The sequence below is a fragment of the Littorina saxatilis genome, linkage group LG10 (assembly GCF_037325665.1).
Source record: "Littorina saxatilis isolate snail1 linkage group LG10, US_GU_Lsax_2.0, whole genome shotgun sequence".
Taxonomy (NCBI): Eukaryota; Metazoa; Mollusca; class Gastropoda; order Littorinimorpha; family Littorinidae; genus Littorina; species Littorina saxatilis.
The window spans coordinates 23,574,514-23,590,934 of NC_090254.1; the positions used below are offsets into that span (position 1 = coordinate 23,574,514).

Here is a 16,421-nt window from a genome sequence, read left to right on the forward strand (position 1 = left end):
ACAGAAAAGCGTGCTAAATACCCTTCTTAGCGCAACTACTACCCCGCTCTTCTTGTCAATTTCACTGCCTTTGCCATAAGCGGTGGACTGACGATGCTACGAGTATACGGTCTTGCTGAAAAATGGCATTGCGCTCTGTTTCATTCTGTGAGTTCGACAGCTACTTGACTAAATATTGTATTTTCGCCTTACGCGACTTGTTACATTTTAGTCAAGTTTTGGCTAAATGTTTTAACATAGACAGGGAATCGAGATGTGGTGTGTGTGTGTGTGTAGAGCGATACAGAGAAAACTACTGGGCCGATCTTCATGAAACTTGACATGAGAGTTCCTGGGTATGATATCCCCAGATGTTTTTTCATTTTTTTGGATATTGTTTTTTGATGATGTCATATATATATCCGGCTTTTTGTGAAAATTGAGGCAGCACTGTCATACCCTAATTTTTCGATCAAATTGATTGAAATTATTTTTGATCAAGTCATCTTTGATGAAGCCCGGACTTTGGTATTGTATTTCAGCTCTGTGACTTGAAAATTAATTAATGAGTTTGGTCATTAAAAATCTGAAAATTGTAAATAAAATTACATTTTTACAAATCGATAAACATTTTTTGTAATGTCGTTCTTTATTGTAATTCAATCAACTTTGCGTTTTAATGAAACAGATCCTGTGATTGGTCAGAATGCCCCAACTCATTAAAAATTACCGGTCAATAATTGTCGATAACCACTCGCTAAAAAATCCATTAACAACCTGCTGGCGAGGCGCATTGATGCAGCCTCAACTAGTCTCGGTTAGCTTTGAGGGTCATTTTACAAGTAGGAAATATGAAGGCCAACGAAATACCGAGACCATAAGGTATGCGAAGTGATGACATCGAATACGTGACGTAAGTTGATGCATGAATTCTTCCGGACTACGTCAGTCAATTCCAAAGATCGCTTTTGTGATGAAAAGAATTTGTTTTAGAGTTTGCTGTCCAGAAACCCGTAAAAAAAAAGGGGGAAAATGTGTGTGAAAGAAAACAAAACAGGAGCAGAGTGATACGATAGGAATACAGAGACATATTTCTTGGGATTTGACCCTTGCAGGTAGGTGGACTGAAAGTAGTGTGTGAACAGAACAGAACCAATTCTGTCTGTTTACAACCGCATGAAAGCAGGAAAGAGATCGTCGTCAGATTGAATTACAATAACATTAACATGCTTCCATTTGAAACTTCTCGGTCTTCATCGGGGATTGACGCCCTCCCAAAGTCTAATTGAAGCCCTCCGTCGCTTCGCTCCGTCGGGCTTCAATTAGCTTTTGTCGGGCGTCAATCCCCGATGAAGACCTCGAAGTTTCAAATGGAAGCATGTTAATGTGTAATTGTTTCCTGATTCCAAAAATGTATAGATATGTTATATTTGGATTAAAAACAAGCTCAGAAAATTAAACATATAAAAATTTGAATTAAAATCGCTCTCTCTCGATCTCTCTCTTTCCCTCTCCTTCATTAGGTAACACATTTTATTAAAGTGTTCGATCCCACTCCCCCTCTCTCTCTTCCTCTCCTTGAGTTATAGAGAGAATACTACATGGCTTGCTGTGTCATACCAGATTTAGAGTTGTTTTTTTAAATATTGAACTGCGAGCGAAAGCGAGCTGTTCACTATTTGAAAAAGCAACGAGTGTAAATCTGGTACGACACAGCAAGCCATGTAGTATTCTGTTTATCCTACATACTGTACTTACGTGTATTTTACTGAAAATGTCCTGCATTCGAGGCAGCTAAATTGGAACTTCGATCTCTTCTAAAGCCTCGTGCAATCTATTACGTCAAAGCAAAGAAACGTCACTCTGAAAGTGTGGCGTGACGTGTTAGTTCCAAAGATTCATCGAGGGTAATTAGCGAGCGCAATTTGTGTTTCTATAATGACGTTTGTCTCGGTGACTTTGGCATCATAAGCTGTGGAAAAACAGGTCCCTGCCAGACTTGCTTGACATGACCTCATTTACATGATATACACACGTGTGATTTGAACGATTATTATCTCACGGGTGTCTCTCTCACGTATGTAGGATAAAAAGGGTTTCATCTCTCTTTCTCTCTCTGAAAAAATCAGTTATCAGGTATAGATCCAGATTAGCATTACATCATAACAGCCACCTATGTTGAAGGTTATCAGGATCTGCTATCACTGTTTAATCATCCTTAATTTCATTGAGACCAAGAGATGTAAAACTGTGTGGATGCTGCACCTTTCAGGTGAACAAAGAAAGTGACCCACAAGCTATTGATAACTGTTATATCAGTTTGTTATGCAACTTTGGTTGATAACGTATCGTGCTGACGGTTAACAAAATTGGCTTAAAGTGGTACATTGCATTCATGAACTTATGGCAAACAGCACATTTTGTCTTGGAAACTAAAGCACTTTTTTTTAATTTTTGTTTTAGATACAATTGAAGCTTTGATTTCAAGTAATTTGACATAGGTCTGGGAAACATTCTTTCAAACTAGAGGATAGAGGAAAAAACTTGTACAGACTCTTTAAACATGGAGTTACTTTATAATTACCTGTCTAAAGTAAGAAAAGGCATTAGAACTTGAGAACATCGGAGCACAAACCTGAAAGCTGATTTCCAACATTACGGCACACTTATATTTTAACTATAATGTTGTCATATTTCGCTTCTGTTTTGCATGTTCTTTTCTTTTCTAGATATTTGTACATAAAAATAAGAGAAAGAGAAGAGTCCTGAATGCTGAATCTCATGACATGTAATTATGCGTTGTTTTAGACCAAGAAAACAAATTCAATGTTTCTCAGATTACCCAACCTACCTTATTTTTTCCCTCCCAACCCTTTGACAAAAGTTGATTTTGCAGACAAATTTACAAGAAAACTTACTCTTCTCCGATATCCAGGGGATACATGCAGCTCGCACGGGTTTTTTTGTTGCCAATTCAAAGCAACATGCACCTGTGTAATCAAAAAGGAATTCAATCCATACCTACAAAAATTTGTTTATAAATGTAACTGAACCTACCAACCGTAATTCTTATATGGCCTTGTTATCAAAGACAAACATTTTGGTTGTTGTTGTTGCCTTTAAAAGGAACACTTTTGTAGATAGACAGTATTCCTTTTACACCTATATTTTCATGCTGACGTATGTGCGGTGAAGAGACCCAGATTAATTTTATCAGTAGGTGAGAATGTGGGCCCGTCGCGATATAGTCTTCGTGGTTGAAAACGACGTTAAACACCAAATAAAGAAAGAAAGTGAATGTGGGTTATTAATATTTAGTGTCAGCATATTAAAGGCACAGTAAGCCTCCCGTAAACCATCAGATACTGTCAGGCTTTTACACACAGTACAAACACCCTTCCATTTGAACGCTCACCAAATGGGAACATCCTAGGTGCCCTCCGTAAAGAGCGTACTGTGTGTAAAAGCCTGACAGTATCTGTAATGGTTTACGGGAGGCTTACTGTGCCTTTGATAATAGCTGAGTGAAACGCAGTTTCATGCACTGTAGCCTGTCTCTCTGTGCTTAACATTCCTAACATGCACACACACACACACACACACACACACACACACACACACACACACACACACTTTTTATACTCAGATAATTTAGCAGTCTGATAGCAAACAACAAATGGATGACACATGAAAATTGTATACAGTGTCGCCTTAGAAAAAAATTAAGCCTGTGAGTGTTACTGTTATACTAAAAAATCGAAATATTTCTCTTCGACTTCCAGTAATTATAGTATGCTTTATACTGTAAATCAAAACAATGAAGGCATTTTTATTCCAGTCCAGACCAGGTTGGAGCCAGGGCTTTTGGACCTATCACATTGCATACTGTACTTCTTCTTCTGTGTTCCCACCACACATACTGTACAATATGTATTTCGCTAAGACATTTGAAATAGATAATAGCTAGATTTAGAGACAAGAAAAAGCCCACCACTTTCTCCTCACCACCTCATTTTCTCTTGCCCGCTGGGATGCGCGCGCACAACGAAACTCAACAGTGCGTGTTAAAAAGTGTCGTGGTTTAGACTGACACCAGCAGAGAAGTTCTGTTCGCAGAAGAAGTGCGATGTGTGTTATGTGCGATTAATTTGCAACCCGAAGCTCTACTCATACAATTTATAACTGTTCAAAGTGAGACAGTTCACAAATTAAGGTCTGCCCTATAAATATAAGTATTCTATTTATATTAGGGAAGAAATAGAACTCTAAAGTCGTGAAGCGGCAACCGGCTCCGGGCCGCCATCTTTGATTTTCCCAAGCGCAACCTAGGCAAATGTATGCTACAGAAATGCAGTGAAAGATCAACTTTAGCGTCCACTCCAGACCTTAAAGTAGGAAGATATGAACAGTAAAAATAACGATCAGGTAACCTATATCCAATAGATTAAAGGTTTCCATACAGAAATAATCAAAACATGATTACAAAGTCAACGAAAGTAGATTCGTTGAATCACTCAAATCAACGAAAGTCGTTTGTGTTTTTGGTGTGAACTTCGTTTCACCGCCAACCGGAAATGACGTGTACGCAACATTTGTGATGTAGCACTTCCTTCTATGGCACGAAACGAATGTGGTTGGTTGAAAAAAGCCTGTACTAAATAAGCCTAGTGTGTGAGTTTAACCTTATGCACATTACATACTGTACGTACTACTTCTTCTTCAATCAATCAATCAATATGAGGCTTATATCGCGCGTATTCCGTGGGTACAGTTCTAAGCGCAGGGATTTATTTTTTTTTAAATTTTTATTTTATGCAATTTATATCGCGCGCATATTCAAGGCGCAGGGATTTATTTATGCCGTGTGAGATGGAATTTTTTTTACACAATACATCACGCATTCACATCGGCCAGCAGATCGCAGCCATTTCGGCGCATATCCTACTTTTCACGGCCTATTATTCCAAGTCACACGGGTATTTTGATGGACATTTTTATCTATGCCTATACAATTTTGCCAGGAAAGACTCTTTTGTCAATCGTGGGATCTTTAACGTGCACACCCCAATGTAGTGTACATGAAGGGACCTCGGTTTTTCGTCTCATCCGAAAGACTTCACTTGAACCCACCACCTAGGTTAGGAAAGGGGGGAGAAAATTGCTAACGCCCTGACCCAGGGTCGAACTCGCAACCTCTGGCTTCCGAGCGCAAGTGCGTTACCACTCGGCCACCCAGTCCTTCTGCGTTCCCGCCACACATGCTGTTCAACGTGTATTTCACGTTCTTGTAGGTCCCTGTAGCCGGTACTTGAACATAGCTGTTTGTAAGTTAATATTAATTTGATATACTTTCTTATGTGATAACCAATGTGCTATATTTTCTCAGGACAAAGAACAAATGTTTATTTTGAATGTTTTATGTATGTTATTATTACGGACACAAACGCTCAGCAATGTAATTTCTCTTTTAGAGATTAATAAAGTTATTGTATTGTATTGTATTGTATTGTTGTATTGTATTGTTGTATTGTATTGTTGTATTGTATTGTATTGTATTGTAATGAGATATGATACCAATACATGCACAGCCTGGCGGTGACCATACGAGTATTCTTCCTCTGCTGTCACAGAGACAAACGTTATTTTCGACATTCTTTGTCACTTCATCGGGAGACATACATACATAATAAGTGACAAAACTTCTACGCCGTTTTTCGCATTTATATCGTGTTCTTGAACTTTGCTTCGCTTTTGACACCAACGATTAATTTTAGATGGGAGGGTCAAGACTTATTGGCGTTTTCGTTTGTTTCGATCGATGTTGTATCTCACTAATAATGAAAGATGATTGATATGTTGCAGCAAAACGTACGGCAATGTCCTGGTGCTGGACGGTGTGATACAGTGCACGGAGAGGGATGAGTTCTCCTACCAGGAGATGATCGCTCACATCCCCCTCTTCTGCCACCCTAACCCTCGCAGGGTAATTAGTCCTTTATTTCGCTCTTTGCGGAACAATTTCACCTTTGAGCATTCAGTTACATGTCTGTGGTAGACCACCACCACCATCTCTCTCTCTCTCTGGCTCCTACTCCCCCTTCCCTCTCCACAAACAAACCCTCTCCAAAACAGAGACGTACGCTTTCTCACGTGACATTCTAGGCCACTGACACTGGCAATCATTTTGTCTCCACAAGTGGTCAGGTCAGCAAACTTCACTTGTTAAAAGAGAAACAACTCTTTCGCAGCCCATACAAACCCAACAGAGTTATTTCCGAACATCGTCTATAACTCTAAGGGTTTGTTTGTTGGTTACTAAATCTGTGTATGTGATTGGTTATATGTTGGCAGGTGCTTGTGGTTGGCGGCTGTGTATGTGAGTGGTTATATGTTGGCAGGTGCTTGTGGTTGGCGGCTGTGTATGTGAGTGGTTATATGTTGGCAGGTGCTTGTGAATGGCGGCTGTGTATGTGATTGGTTATATGTTAACAGGTGCTTGTGATTGGCGGCTGTGGACTGTATGTGAGTGGTTATATGTTTACAGGTGCTTGTGATTGGCGGCTGTGTATGTGATTGGTTATATGTTTACAGGTGCTTGTGATTGGCGGCTGTGTATGTGATTGGTTATATGTTGACAGGTGCTTGTGATTGGCGGCTGTGTATGTGATTGGTTATATGTTGACAGGTGCTTGTGGTTGGCGGCTGTGTATGTGATTGGTTATATGTTGACAGGTGCTTGTGGTTGGCGGGTGTGTATGTGATTGGTTATATGTTGACTTGTGGTTGTGTATGTGTCTGGTTATTTGTTGACAGGTGATTGTTTATGTGTCTGGTTATATGTCCACAGGTGCTTGTGATTGGCGGTGGAGATGGGGGCGTGGCCAGAGAGGTGCTCAAGCATGAACAAGTGGAGAAAGTTGACATGTGTGAAATTGATGAGGTACGGTAAGTCTTCAGTAAAGTGTGTTCCTTGGTGGTCAGGGTTGATTGAATGGGGGGGGGGGGGGGGGAGGGGGTTGTCTAAAAAGAAATGCTATTTTAAGCAAAGTGCGCAATGTGATGTGCGCATAAATATCGGCTTTGCTTGATTGTGAGGTGTACTGAATGTGCATACTTTTTTGCTTCTTTTTAAAAAATCTTGATTGCAATCCATTTGTCCCCAGTTCTCTGCAGGTTAACGCTTACACCCAAAACAAATACACATGTAATGTCTTTTGACACACACAAAATTGGCAGCCAGGACATTTTGACCTTTGTGTATTTTCAATCCAGGTCACACTGACCTAATTAGTAATATATTCTGTGTCTGGAACAACACTGATCCATTATTGTCTTTGTTTTTTTGGCAGAAAGTGATTGAAGTGAGCAAAAAGTACCTGCCCAAAATGGCCTGCAGTTTTGACAACCCTCGCCTCAGCCTCCACATACAGGACGGATTTGACTTCATGGCCAAACACGAAGGCACATACGATGTCATCATCACTGATTCCAGTGACCCCATTGGTGGGTACACAAAAACTGTCAAAGATTGGTGTCAAAAAGCCAGGTTATGTTGTGGTTGCTGCAAAAAGCCATTTTTTGTGGTTGGCACCAAAGGCCAGGTTTGTTACGGTTGGCGACAACCGCCAGATTTTTGTGGTTGGTGTCAAAAGCCGAGTTATGGTACGGTTGGCGCCAAAGCCATTGTTTTTGTGGTTGATGTTAAAAGGCAGGTTTTGTTGCGATTGGTGCCAAAAGCCAGTTTTTGTTGCAGTTGATGCCAAAAGCCAGGGTTTTTTTTTGCAGTTGATGCCAAACGCCAGTTTTTGTTGCAGTTGATGCCAAAAGCCAGTTTTTGTTGCGGTTGGTGCCAGAAGCCAGTTTTTGTTGCAGTTGATGCCAAAAGCCAGTTTTTTTTTTTGCAGTTGATGCCAAACGCCAGTTTTTGTTGCATTTGATGCCAAAAGCCAGGTTTTATTGCGGTTGGTGCCAAAAGCCAGTTTTTGATGCAGTTGATGCCAAAAGCCAGGTTTTGTTGCGGTTGGTGCCAAACGCCAGGTTTTGTTGCGGTTGGTGCCAAAAGCCAGGTTTTGTTGCTTCGACAAGTTTGGTCTAGATGTTTATTGGTTTTTTTTGGTGGATGTGTGTTTGTGAGTATAGGAGGGGGGGGGGGGGGACCTTAACTGGGTTGGGGTGGGGGAGGGTGGATTTAACTGTAACAGGAATAAAGGAAGTGTGTGAAAGAGATTCACTATTAACTTAAATTAAAAAAGGATGTAAAGTTAAACTCTATTTTGCAATTAATTAACCTGATTGCGTTTCTTTTTGCAGGCCCAGCCTCATCCTTGTTTGAGAAACGGTATTATGAATTCATGAAAAAGGCGTTAAGACCAGGCGGCGTTCTGTGCAGTCAAGGTGTGTTACTGTATCTCATTGCTTTGTAGCCTTGTAATTAGTGAATGTGAGTACATGTATGTGTGCGAGAGTGTGTGTGTGTGTGTGTGTGTGTGTGTGTGTGTGTGTGTGTGTGTGTGTGTGTTCTGATTCTGTACAAACACATCTTTACTCAACATTTGAACATCAGTAGTTTTTATTTGATACAATTTGTGTATGTTTGTATGTGTATGTGTATCCTTGTATCCATGCTTGTTTGCATGTGTGTGTATTTGCTGACGGTTCACTGCATATTCCAATGTACAAACCTTCACCGAACAATGGACCACTTTGACTGTTTCTTGTTTTCTTATGATGTGAATACACTATATGTGTGTGTTTATGGTTGTGTACGCGTCAGTTCTTTTCTGTGAATAAGTTGTGTGTGAGTGTGCGTGGCTTCACCTAGCTGGAGCCAACTTAGACCATATGTATCGGTGTGTGTTTATATGTATCATGTATGTGTGACTCTCTCTCTCTGACTCTGACTCTCTCTCTCTCTCTCTCTCTCTCTCTCTCTCTCTCTCTCTCTCTCTCTCTCTCTCTGTATTAATGTTTTGATGGTTATACAGGTGAGTGCGCATGGTTGCACCTGGACCTGATCAAGAACATGCAGGAGTTTTGCCGTACCCTCTTCCCCACCGTGTCGTACGCCTACACCACCATACCTACCTACCCCAGCGGCCAGATCGGCTTCATCCTCTGCAGCCTCAGCCCTGTGAGTAAAACTCCCCCTCCCCCCTCCTCCTCCACTTTTCTTTCCCCTCACATTCCACTCTCGACTCTCATATTATCCATCATGGTAACGCCTACACCACCATACTTACCTACCCGAGTGGCTAGGTGGCTAGATCGGCTTCATCCTCTGCAGCCTCAGCCCTGTGAGTAAGACTCCCCCTCCTCCTCCACTTTCCTTTCGCCCCACATTCTACTCTCCACTCCCATATTATCCATCGTGGTAACGCCTACACCACCATACTTACCTACCTGAGTGGCTAGATCGGCTTCATCCTCTGCAGCCTCAGCCGTGTGAGAAATACTCCCCCCCCCACCCCCCCCCCCCCCCCCCCCACCCTTCCATTCGCCTTTCCCATCGCATTCCATGTGCGACTCCCATATTATCCAGCGTAGTAACGACCGTGGAACCTCCCTTTTAACACCACCCAATTGAAGACTCCCTCCCTGTTTTCTCAGACTTTCTGTTCACAACCTCTGTAAATGTTACCCCATTTTAAGACTCCCTCCTTTTTAAGGCTTCATTTTCTCAGCTTTTTTTAGGTCTTGAATGGAAGGTTCCATTGTATATTGTGAAAGTGGTTTTTTTTTATGTTTTGAGGTGTTAAAATTCAAGTCCGAGTACTGACCCAATTTTTCTTCAGTTTTTTTTCTCCAGTTGTTTGTTCGTTTTGTTTTAAGTTTTTGTTTGTTTGTTGATGGTTTTTATTTTATTTATTATCCTACACATCAGCTAAAACCTACTTGCATGCAGTTAACAGTCATATTTGTGGATTTCATAGCACTCTGAATAAATCAGACTGTCAATTTTTGATACGAGACTGAATATTACCAGATAAAGATTCAACATTGGACACAGGCTGACAGTGAAAATCTCGTTCTCTCTGTTTGGCGTATATGTCAGATTTGTTACTTCCCTTGGTCCAATTTACGGGTTTTGTGTTTTCCAGAAGAACTATTGTCATTCTTTGCTTCTTTCTTTCCCGTTAATCACTCTGTATACACATGCTGTCGTGTGAATGTCCATGCCAATAAGCATGGTATTTATTATTCTTGTTTTTTTCTGCGGTTTAGGACGTGAAGTTTGAAGAACCCTTCAGAGTGTTGTCAGAAGCGGAGAAAGCCAAATTTGATCTTCGCTACTACAATGACCATATACACCGTGCCTCCTTCTGCCTGCCTGAGTTCGCTCGCAAGGTATGAACATATATTTTACAAACAAGAATTGAAGGCAAAAGAGAAGGAGGCAGACAGAGCTTGATATTTATCCTTTTCTTTAGTGTTTGTGAGGCAAGCTAGAGGAAACGAAACGAAAATTAAGGGGCTTATTGTCCGTCAGGGGTTGAAATGCCTATATTGGACATGAAATTTTATACGATAGGAAAAAAATGTATATATATATATATAAAATAAAATAAAAAGTGAGGGGGGCAGGCTGGTAAACGGGAGGATGACGGGAGTGGGTGAGATAAATGGTTAAAGGTTACAATTAAGACTTCGTAAAATAAGTGTCATGTATCACCATGTTTTTCAAAAGTTTCTTGTGGTCCACATACGTATTTTGGGGGGAGGGACGATAAAACAGCAGTTTATTTCAAGAATCACAATATTTTTTAAAAATTGTAAGAGGAATATTTATAATATAATAAGCTAGAGGATAAAGCCATCCAAGTTTGTATGGGTTTTTTCCTCTTTTTGTTTTGGTTGGTGGTTTGTTGTTGTTGTATTTTTGGAGGAGGGAGGGGAGGGGTGTTTCCGTCACTATCACTGCAAATGGAGAACAAACCAAGAACACATCCCAAAAAACTGCTGACTTTTGATGAAAAATCCTGTTGCGTTTAATTTAATTTATTTCATAGAATTTCTTCAGAGAGTAGGTCTGGAATGTTACCGATACCTTTACCATTAGCAAAAAGGGGAGCCAGTTAAGCTTAGTTATATGGATGGGTGGATAGATGGATGGATGGATGGATAGATTTGCTTCATCCCATATGTTTACTTTATTGTTTTCTTCATTGACCGAATGATTCTTTGATGGATGGATTGATCAGTTTGAAAGAGTTTAATTTGTTGTTTGTTATTTGACAGTTTTATTCTAAATTGAGTTATAAGGATTAATCAATGGATTTGCTTTTTTACAAGTGGTCTTAGCAAAAGAATCGACAGTGATCCTAGATTTATTTATGAGTTGACTGAGTAATTGATGGATTTTCCGTTTAACAGGTGATCTTGGCAAAAGATGGCAGCGAAGTGAATGGTGCAAACGGAGCCGGAGACAGCAAATAAAGCAGGCGTGGTTCATTGAATCAATTAGCAACACCGCCACCTCACACATTTCATGCCGATCAAGTGTTCACCATGGACCTTCACCTTAGTAGTTACGGTTTTCTGTGCTGTAATTAACATAAAAAGATGTACAAATAGAGCAGAATTAATTTTTTGCTGTGGGAAGGTTTTGCACTTTTTTGTTTCTCGTTGTTTTTTTAAACTTTATACATTTTGTATGGTTTGGAGAGCCTCTCTCACAAAGGGAGTAGAATTCATAAGGTGGGCAGATTTTTTTTAAATGTTTGTTTGTCTTGAAACATTTTTTGATGTTTTGGAGAACCTGTATCTAAGGAAATTGTCTTTAACGGGTTGCATATTCATTTTTGACCTCATTTTTAAGTGATACCTCTGGATATTTGAGTTGATCACCAGTGATGTAATTCTTCAAGTTCTTAGCCAAGACCAGTAGGTTAATGTTAACTGTGAAAATGTCAAATCATGTTAAATTTCCAAATCTGCTGATTGCATATCGTTACGATACCATATTTCTGTCAAATGATTTAACAGTTAGTGTGGACAAATCTCTACTTGTTTTTGAATGGGTTTGTGAAATGAGGCAACTGTGATAGCTCGGTGCAAGAAGACAAAATATAACTTTTGAAAGGAGATTCCATCAAGGGCATGCACACATACATGTGCAGTGAGAATTAAATGCTTGGATAATTGCATGCTCTTGGTCTTTATGACTTATTGACCAGTACAAAATCCATAAATGTGTATGCATGCGTGCACAGACACACACACACACACACACACACACACACACACACACACACCGTCACGGTTGGCCTAGTGGTAAGGCGTCCGCCCCGTGATCGGGAGGTCGTGGGTTCGAACCCCGGCCGGGTCATACCTAAGACTTTAAAATTGGCAATCTAGTGGCTGCTCCACCTGGCGTCTGGCATTATTGGGTTAGTGCTAGGACTGGTTGGTCCGGTGTCAGAATAATGTGACTGGGTGAGACATGAAGCCTGTGCTGCGACTTCTGTCTTGTGTGTGGCGCACGTTAAATGTCAAAGCAGCACCGCCCTGATATGGCCCTTCGTGGTCGGCTGGGCGTTAAGCAAACAAACAAACCAAACACACACACACACATCAAATGTGTCGGAGTATTTTATAGTAGTCTTCAATTTCTAAAATGTTCAATAGGACTGTGTGTGGCATGAAGAAAGACTACTATTTCAAATGATTCTTTTAAGCCACACTACCATTCACATTGTCATTTACATTGACTTCGCCAACTACATGTAATAAACTTGCTCCAAAACTTGATTTTTGAGAGGTTACTGTACCTCAGTTTTAGCTACACACTGCCTGATACATTTTGAAGGATATCTCCCACCAACAAGTTGTTTCTGATTGCTCAGAGGAAAAATGATTTGGCTTTTTTGTCAGATAAAGAGTGTTGTTCATCAAAGAAACTTTAATTTTCTAGAATTGTACAGGAGCCTGGAGTGTTTAGAATTGAAGAAACTTAGACTTTCTAGAACTATAGAGAAACGTTGACTTGCTAGAGTAATAAAGAAACCTGAACATTCTAGAATTATACAGAAACCTTAACTTTCTAGAATTGTAAAGGTACCTTAACTTTCTGGAACTACATGTTTCCTGCTGGAATATTGCATGACACAAGACTGTCCACTCAAGCGAATTGTATCCAGATATAATGGGGGCATTAACATGATTTAATTATTTATAAATTATCATAACTATACTGATGTATATTTGAGTGGGCAATGGTATGTTGATTAAGGTGTTGTTAGTATTCTGTACAGTATTTTTTCTACTGTTAACAGCACGGGGACTTGTGGACACAGGCATTTTTCCGACAAGTTTGCCTTCAAATTTTCCCCAAAGAAAATTTCAGAGAGCAAGTTTTTTAAAGATAATGTTTCTTAAAACTGGTGTAAAGAAGAAAATTCCTCTGATTATAATTATTGATTCTTGCTGGCAAAATGGCCAACCACAGTGTGAGGAGAATGCTTTTTGAGTCACTTGAGAAAAAGTGACTCTATGTAATCGGTCAGTGTTAGTCTGTCCGGCCGGCCGGCCGGCCGTAGACACCACCTTAACGTTGGACTTTTCTCGGAAACTATCAAAGCGATCGGGCTCATATTTTGTTTAGTCGTGACCTCCAATGACCTCTACACTTTAACGATGGTTTCGTTGACCTTTGACCTTTTTCAAGGTCACAGGTCAGCGTCAAAGGAAAAATTAGACATTTTATATCTTTGACAAAGTATCTCGGAAACTATCAAAGCGATCGGGCTCATATTTTGTTTAGTCGTGACCTCCAATGACCTCTACACTTTAACGATGGTTTCGTTGACCTTTGACCTTTTTCAAGGTCACAGGTCAGCGTCAAAGGAAAAATTAGACATTTTATATCTTTGACAAAGTTCATCGGATGTGATTGAAACTTTGTAGGATTATTCTTTACATCAAAGTATTTACATCTGTAGCCTTTTACGAACGTTATCAGAAAAACAAGGGAGATAACTAGCCTTTTCTGTTCGGCAACACACAACTTAACGTTGGGCTTTTCTCGGAAACTATAAAAGTGACCGGGCTCAAATTTTATGTGAACGTGACTCATTGTGTTGTAAATAGCAATTTCTTCCTGTCCATCTGATGCCTCATATAATATTCAGAACTGCGAAAGTGACTCGATCGAGCGTTTGCTCTTCTTGTTTTTAAATGTACATGTATGTGCACTGTATTTTGAGAGAAGTGATTGACGAACGTGTTGTTAATTTCAGCAATAGAACTCGCACAGAACAGTCCCAGTCATATTGTGAATTATTCTCACACTGTTCAAACCTCACACCAAAGAAGCTATCACCGGAATGATGCTGTTCCATGAAAGCTTTCAGTCCTAGTCAGACCAGAAGTATAAGTACAGTGGTACCTGCGATGTGAGGCCCCTGTGATCAGAGGACACCTGTCAAGAAAGGACACCTAATGTATCCTTTTCTATATATACATTACCAAAGTACACCTGTGATCACAGGCAGTGTATGGTCAGTGAACCCCCGCGGGTTAGGGGGAAGAATTTACCCGATGCTCCCCAGCATGTTGTAAGAGGCAACTAACGGATTCTGTTTCTCCTTTTACCCTTGTTAAGTGTTTCTTGTATAGAATATAGTCAATGTTTGTAAAGATTCTAGTCAAGCAGTATGTAAGAAATGTTAAGTCCTTTGTACTGGAAACTTGCATTCTCCCAGTAAGGTAATATATTGTACTACGTTGCAAGCCCCTGGAGCAATTTTTGATTAGTGCTTTTGCAAACAAGAAACAATTAACAAGTGGCTCTATCCCCCCCCCCCCCCCCCCCCCCCCTTTCCCCATCGCGATATAACCCTTCGTGGTTGAAAACGACGTTAAACACCAAATAAAGAAAGAAAGTATGGTCAGTGTTGGTCCCAAGGGTGTCCTTTCATCACAGGTACCACAGTGCACCGTAGCCGAAAGGAAAGTTTGTCTCATTATGTCCGTAGACAGAGTTCCTAAAATGCTGAATGAGATTCTGCTCAGAATCTGTGCTAACCGTTTTTCAACTGATTTCAATTCTGCATTGAAACAGCTAAGATAACCAAACCCATCCCCCAGATGCTACCCATTAGAAACTGATCCATTTCAGCATTGAAACATCTTATAAAGTGTGATTATCATTAGTAACTGATTTCAATGTTACATTGAAACAGCTCATAAAATGTTTTGCATTGAATGCCATTACTAATTGATCTCTGATAATTTGATTTAAGCTCTGAGTTTAAAGCTGCTATAATAAATTATTTTGAAAGTGATTTCAGGGAAGGTAAGAGTTGTAGAATGGATTACTGAATGTAATATGTATGCAGTATATTTCTGAATAAAGAAAGAATATGTAAAAAAAAGAAAAGGTCATCTTTGAGCTTGATTGTGTCGCTTGGGAGTGTTGGGTACATAATAGCTTTAAAGCTAAGCAACATCTTTTTTTCTGAACTCGTCAGCCATGCATACGCATACACATATCATTATGTTACACACACACACACACACACACACATTGTTCAAATCCTGCATTGTATGACAAGACACAGTCATACTCCTCTCTCTCTCTCTCTCTCTCTCTCTCTCTCTCTCTCTCTCTCTCTCTCTCTCTCTCTCTCTCTCTCTCTCTCTCTCGCACGGACGGACGGACGGACGTACGCACGCACGCACACACACACCGCATAAACAGAAAGGGGAGGTGAAAGAGTTTGCTAGGGTACTCCACACCACCACCACCCAAAAAAAAACCAGCAATTCAGCATTGCTTCTTGGAGAAACGCAGACTACTAACTACAACGAACAATTCAAGTTTTCGAGGAAATAAAAAGCCAGTCAGGTCTATTCTCAGGCAGCAGGCGCTCTCTTGGAACAAGATTTGAAAGCGATGGAAACTAGCTTACCGGACCCACTTAAGGATGGACAAGTCTCTTCAATGGAATGACGAGCGAAACTAGAAACTAGAACCACATACCACACTTTAAAGTCATCTAGCATTATATCTGTACTTACTTTTTACATTTAGTCAAGTTTTCACTAAATGTTTTAACGTAGAGGGGGAATCGAGACGAGGGTCGTGGTGTATATGTGTGTTTGTGTCTGTCTGTGCGTGTGTGTAGAGCGATTCAGACTAAACTACTGGACCGATCTTTATGAAATTTGACATGAGAGTTCCTGGGAATGATATCCCCGGACGTTGTTTTCTTTTTTTCGATAAATACCTTTGATGACGTCATATCCGGCTTTTTGTAAAAGTTGAGGCGGCACTGTCACACCCTCATTTTTCAATCAAATTGATTGAAATTTTGGCCAAGCAATTTTCGACGAAGGCCGGACTTCGGTATTGCATTTCAGCTTGGAGGCTTAAAAATTAATTGATGACTTTGGTCATTAAAAATCTGAAAATTGTCAAAAAAATAATTTGTTTATAAAACGAT

General features: G+C 40.2%; 1 protein-coding gene across 2 annotated transcripts in view; it reads left to right on the top strand.

Moving 5' to 3' along the window:
* Positions 1–15,241, top strand: part of LOC138978444 (spermidine synthase-like) — a 24,103-nt gene extending 8,862 nt beyond the window's left edge. For both annotated transcript variants that reach the window (XM_070351187.1, XM_070351186.1), the window contains exons 3-9: positions 5,842–5,962; positions 6,827–6,919; positions 7,329–7,482; positions 8,290–8,373; positions 8,964–9,109; positions 10,201–10,323; positions 11,350–15,241. In XM_070351187.1, the coding sequence (XP_070207288.1) occupies positions 5,842–5,962; positions 6,827–6,919; positions 7,329–7,482; positions 8,290–8,373; positions 8,964–9,109; positions 10,201–10,323; positions 11,350–11,412 (784 nt within the window). In that variant the 3' untranslated portion in view covers positions 11,413–15,241. The remainder of the gene's footprint in view (positions 1–5,841; positions 5,963–6,826; positions 6,920–7,328; positions 7,483–8,289; positions 8,374–8,963; positions 9,110–10,200; positions 10,324–11,349) is intronic.
* The last annotated feature ends 1,180 nt before the right edge of the window (positions 15,242–16,421 follow it).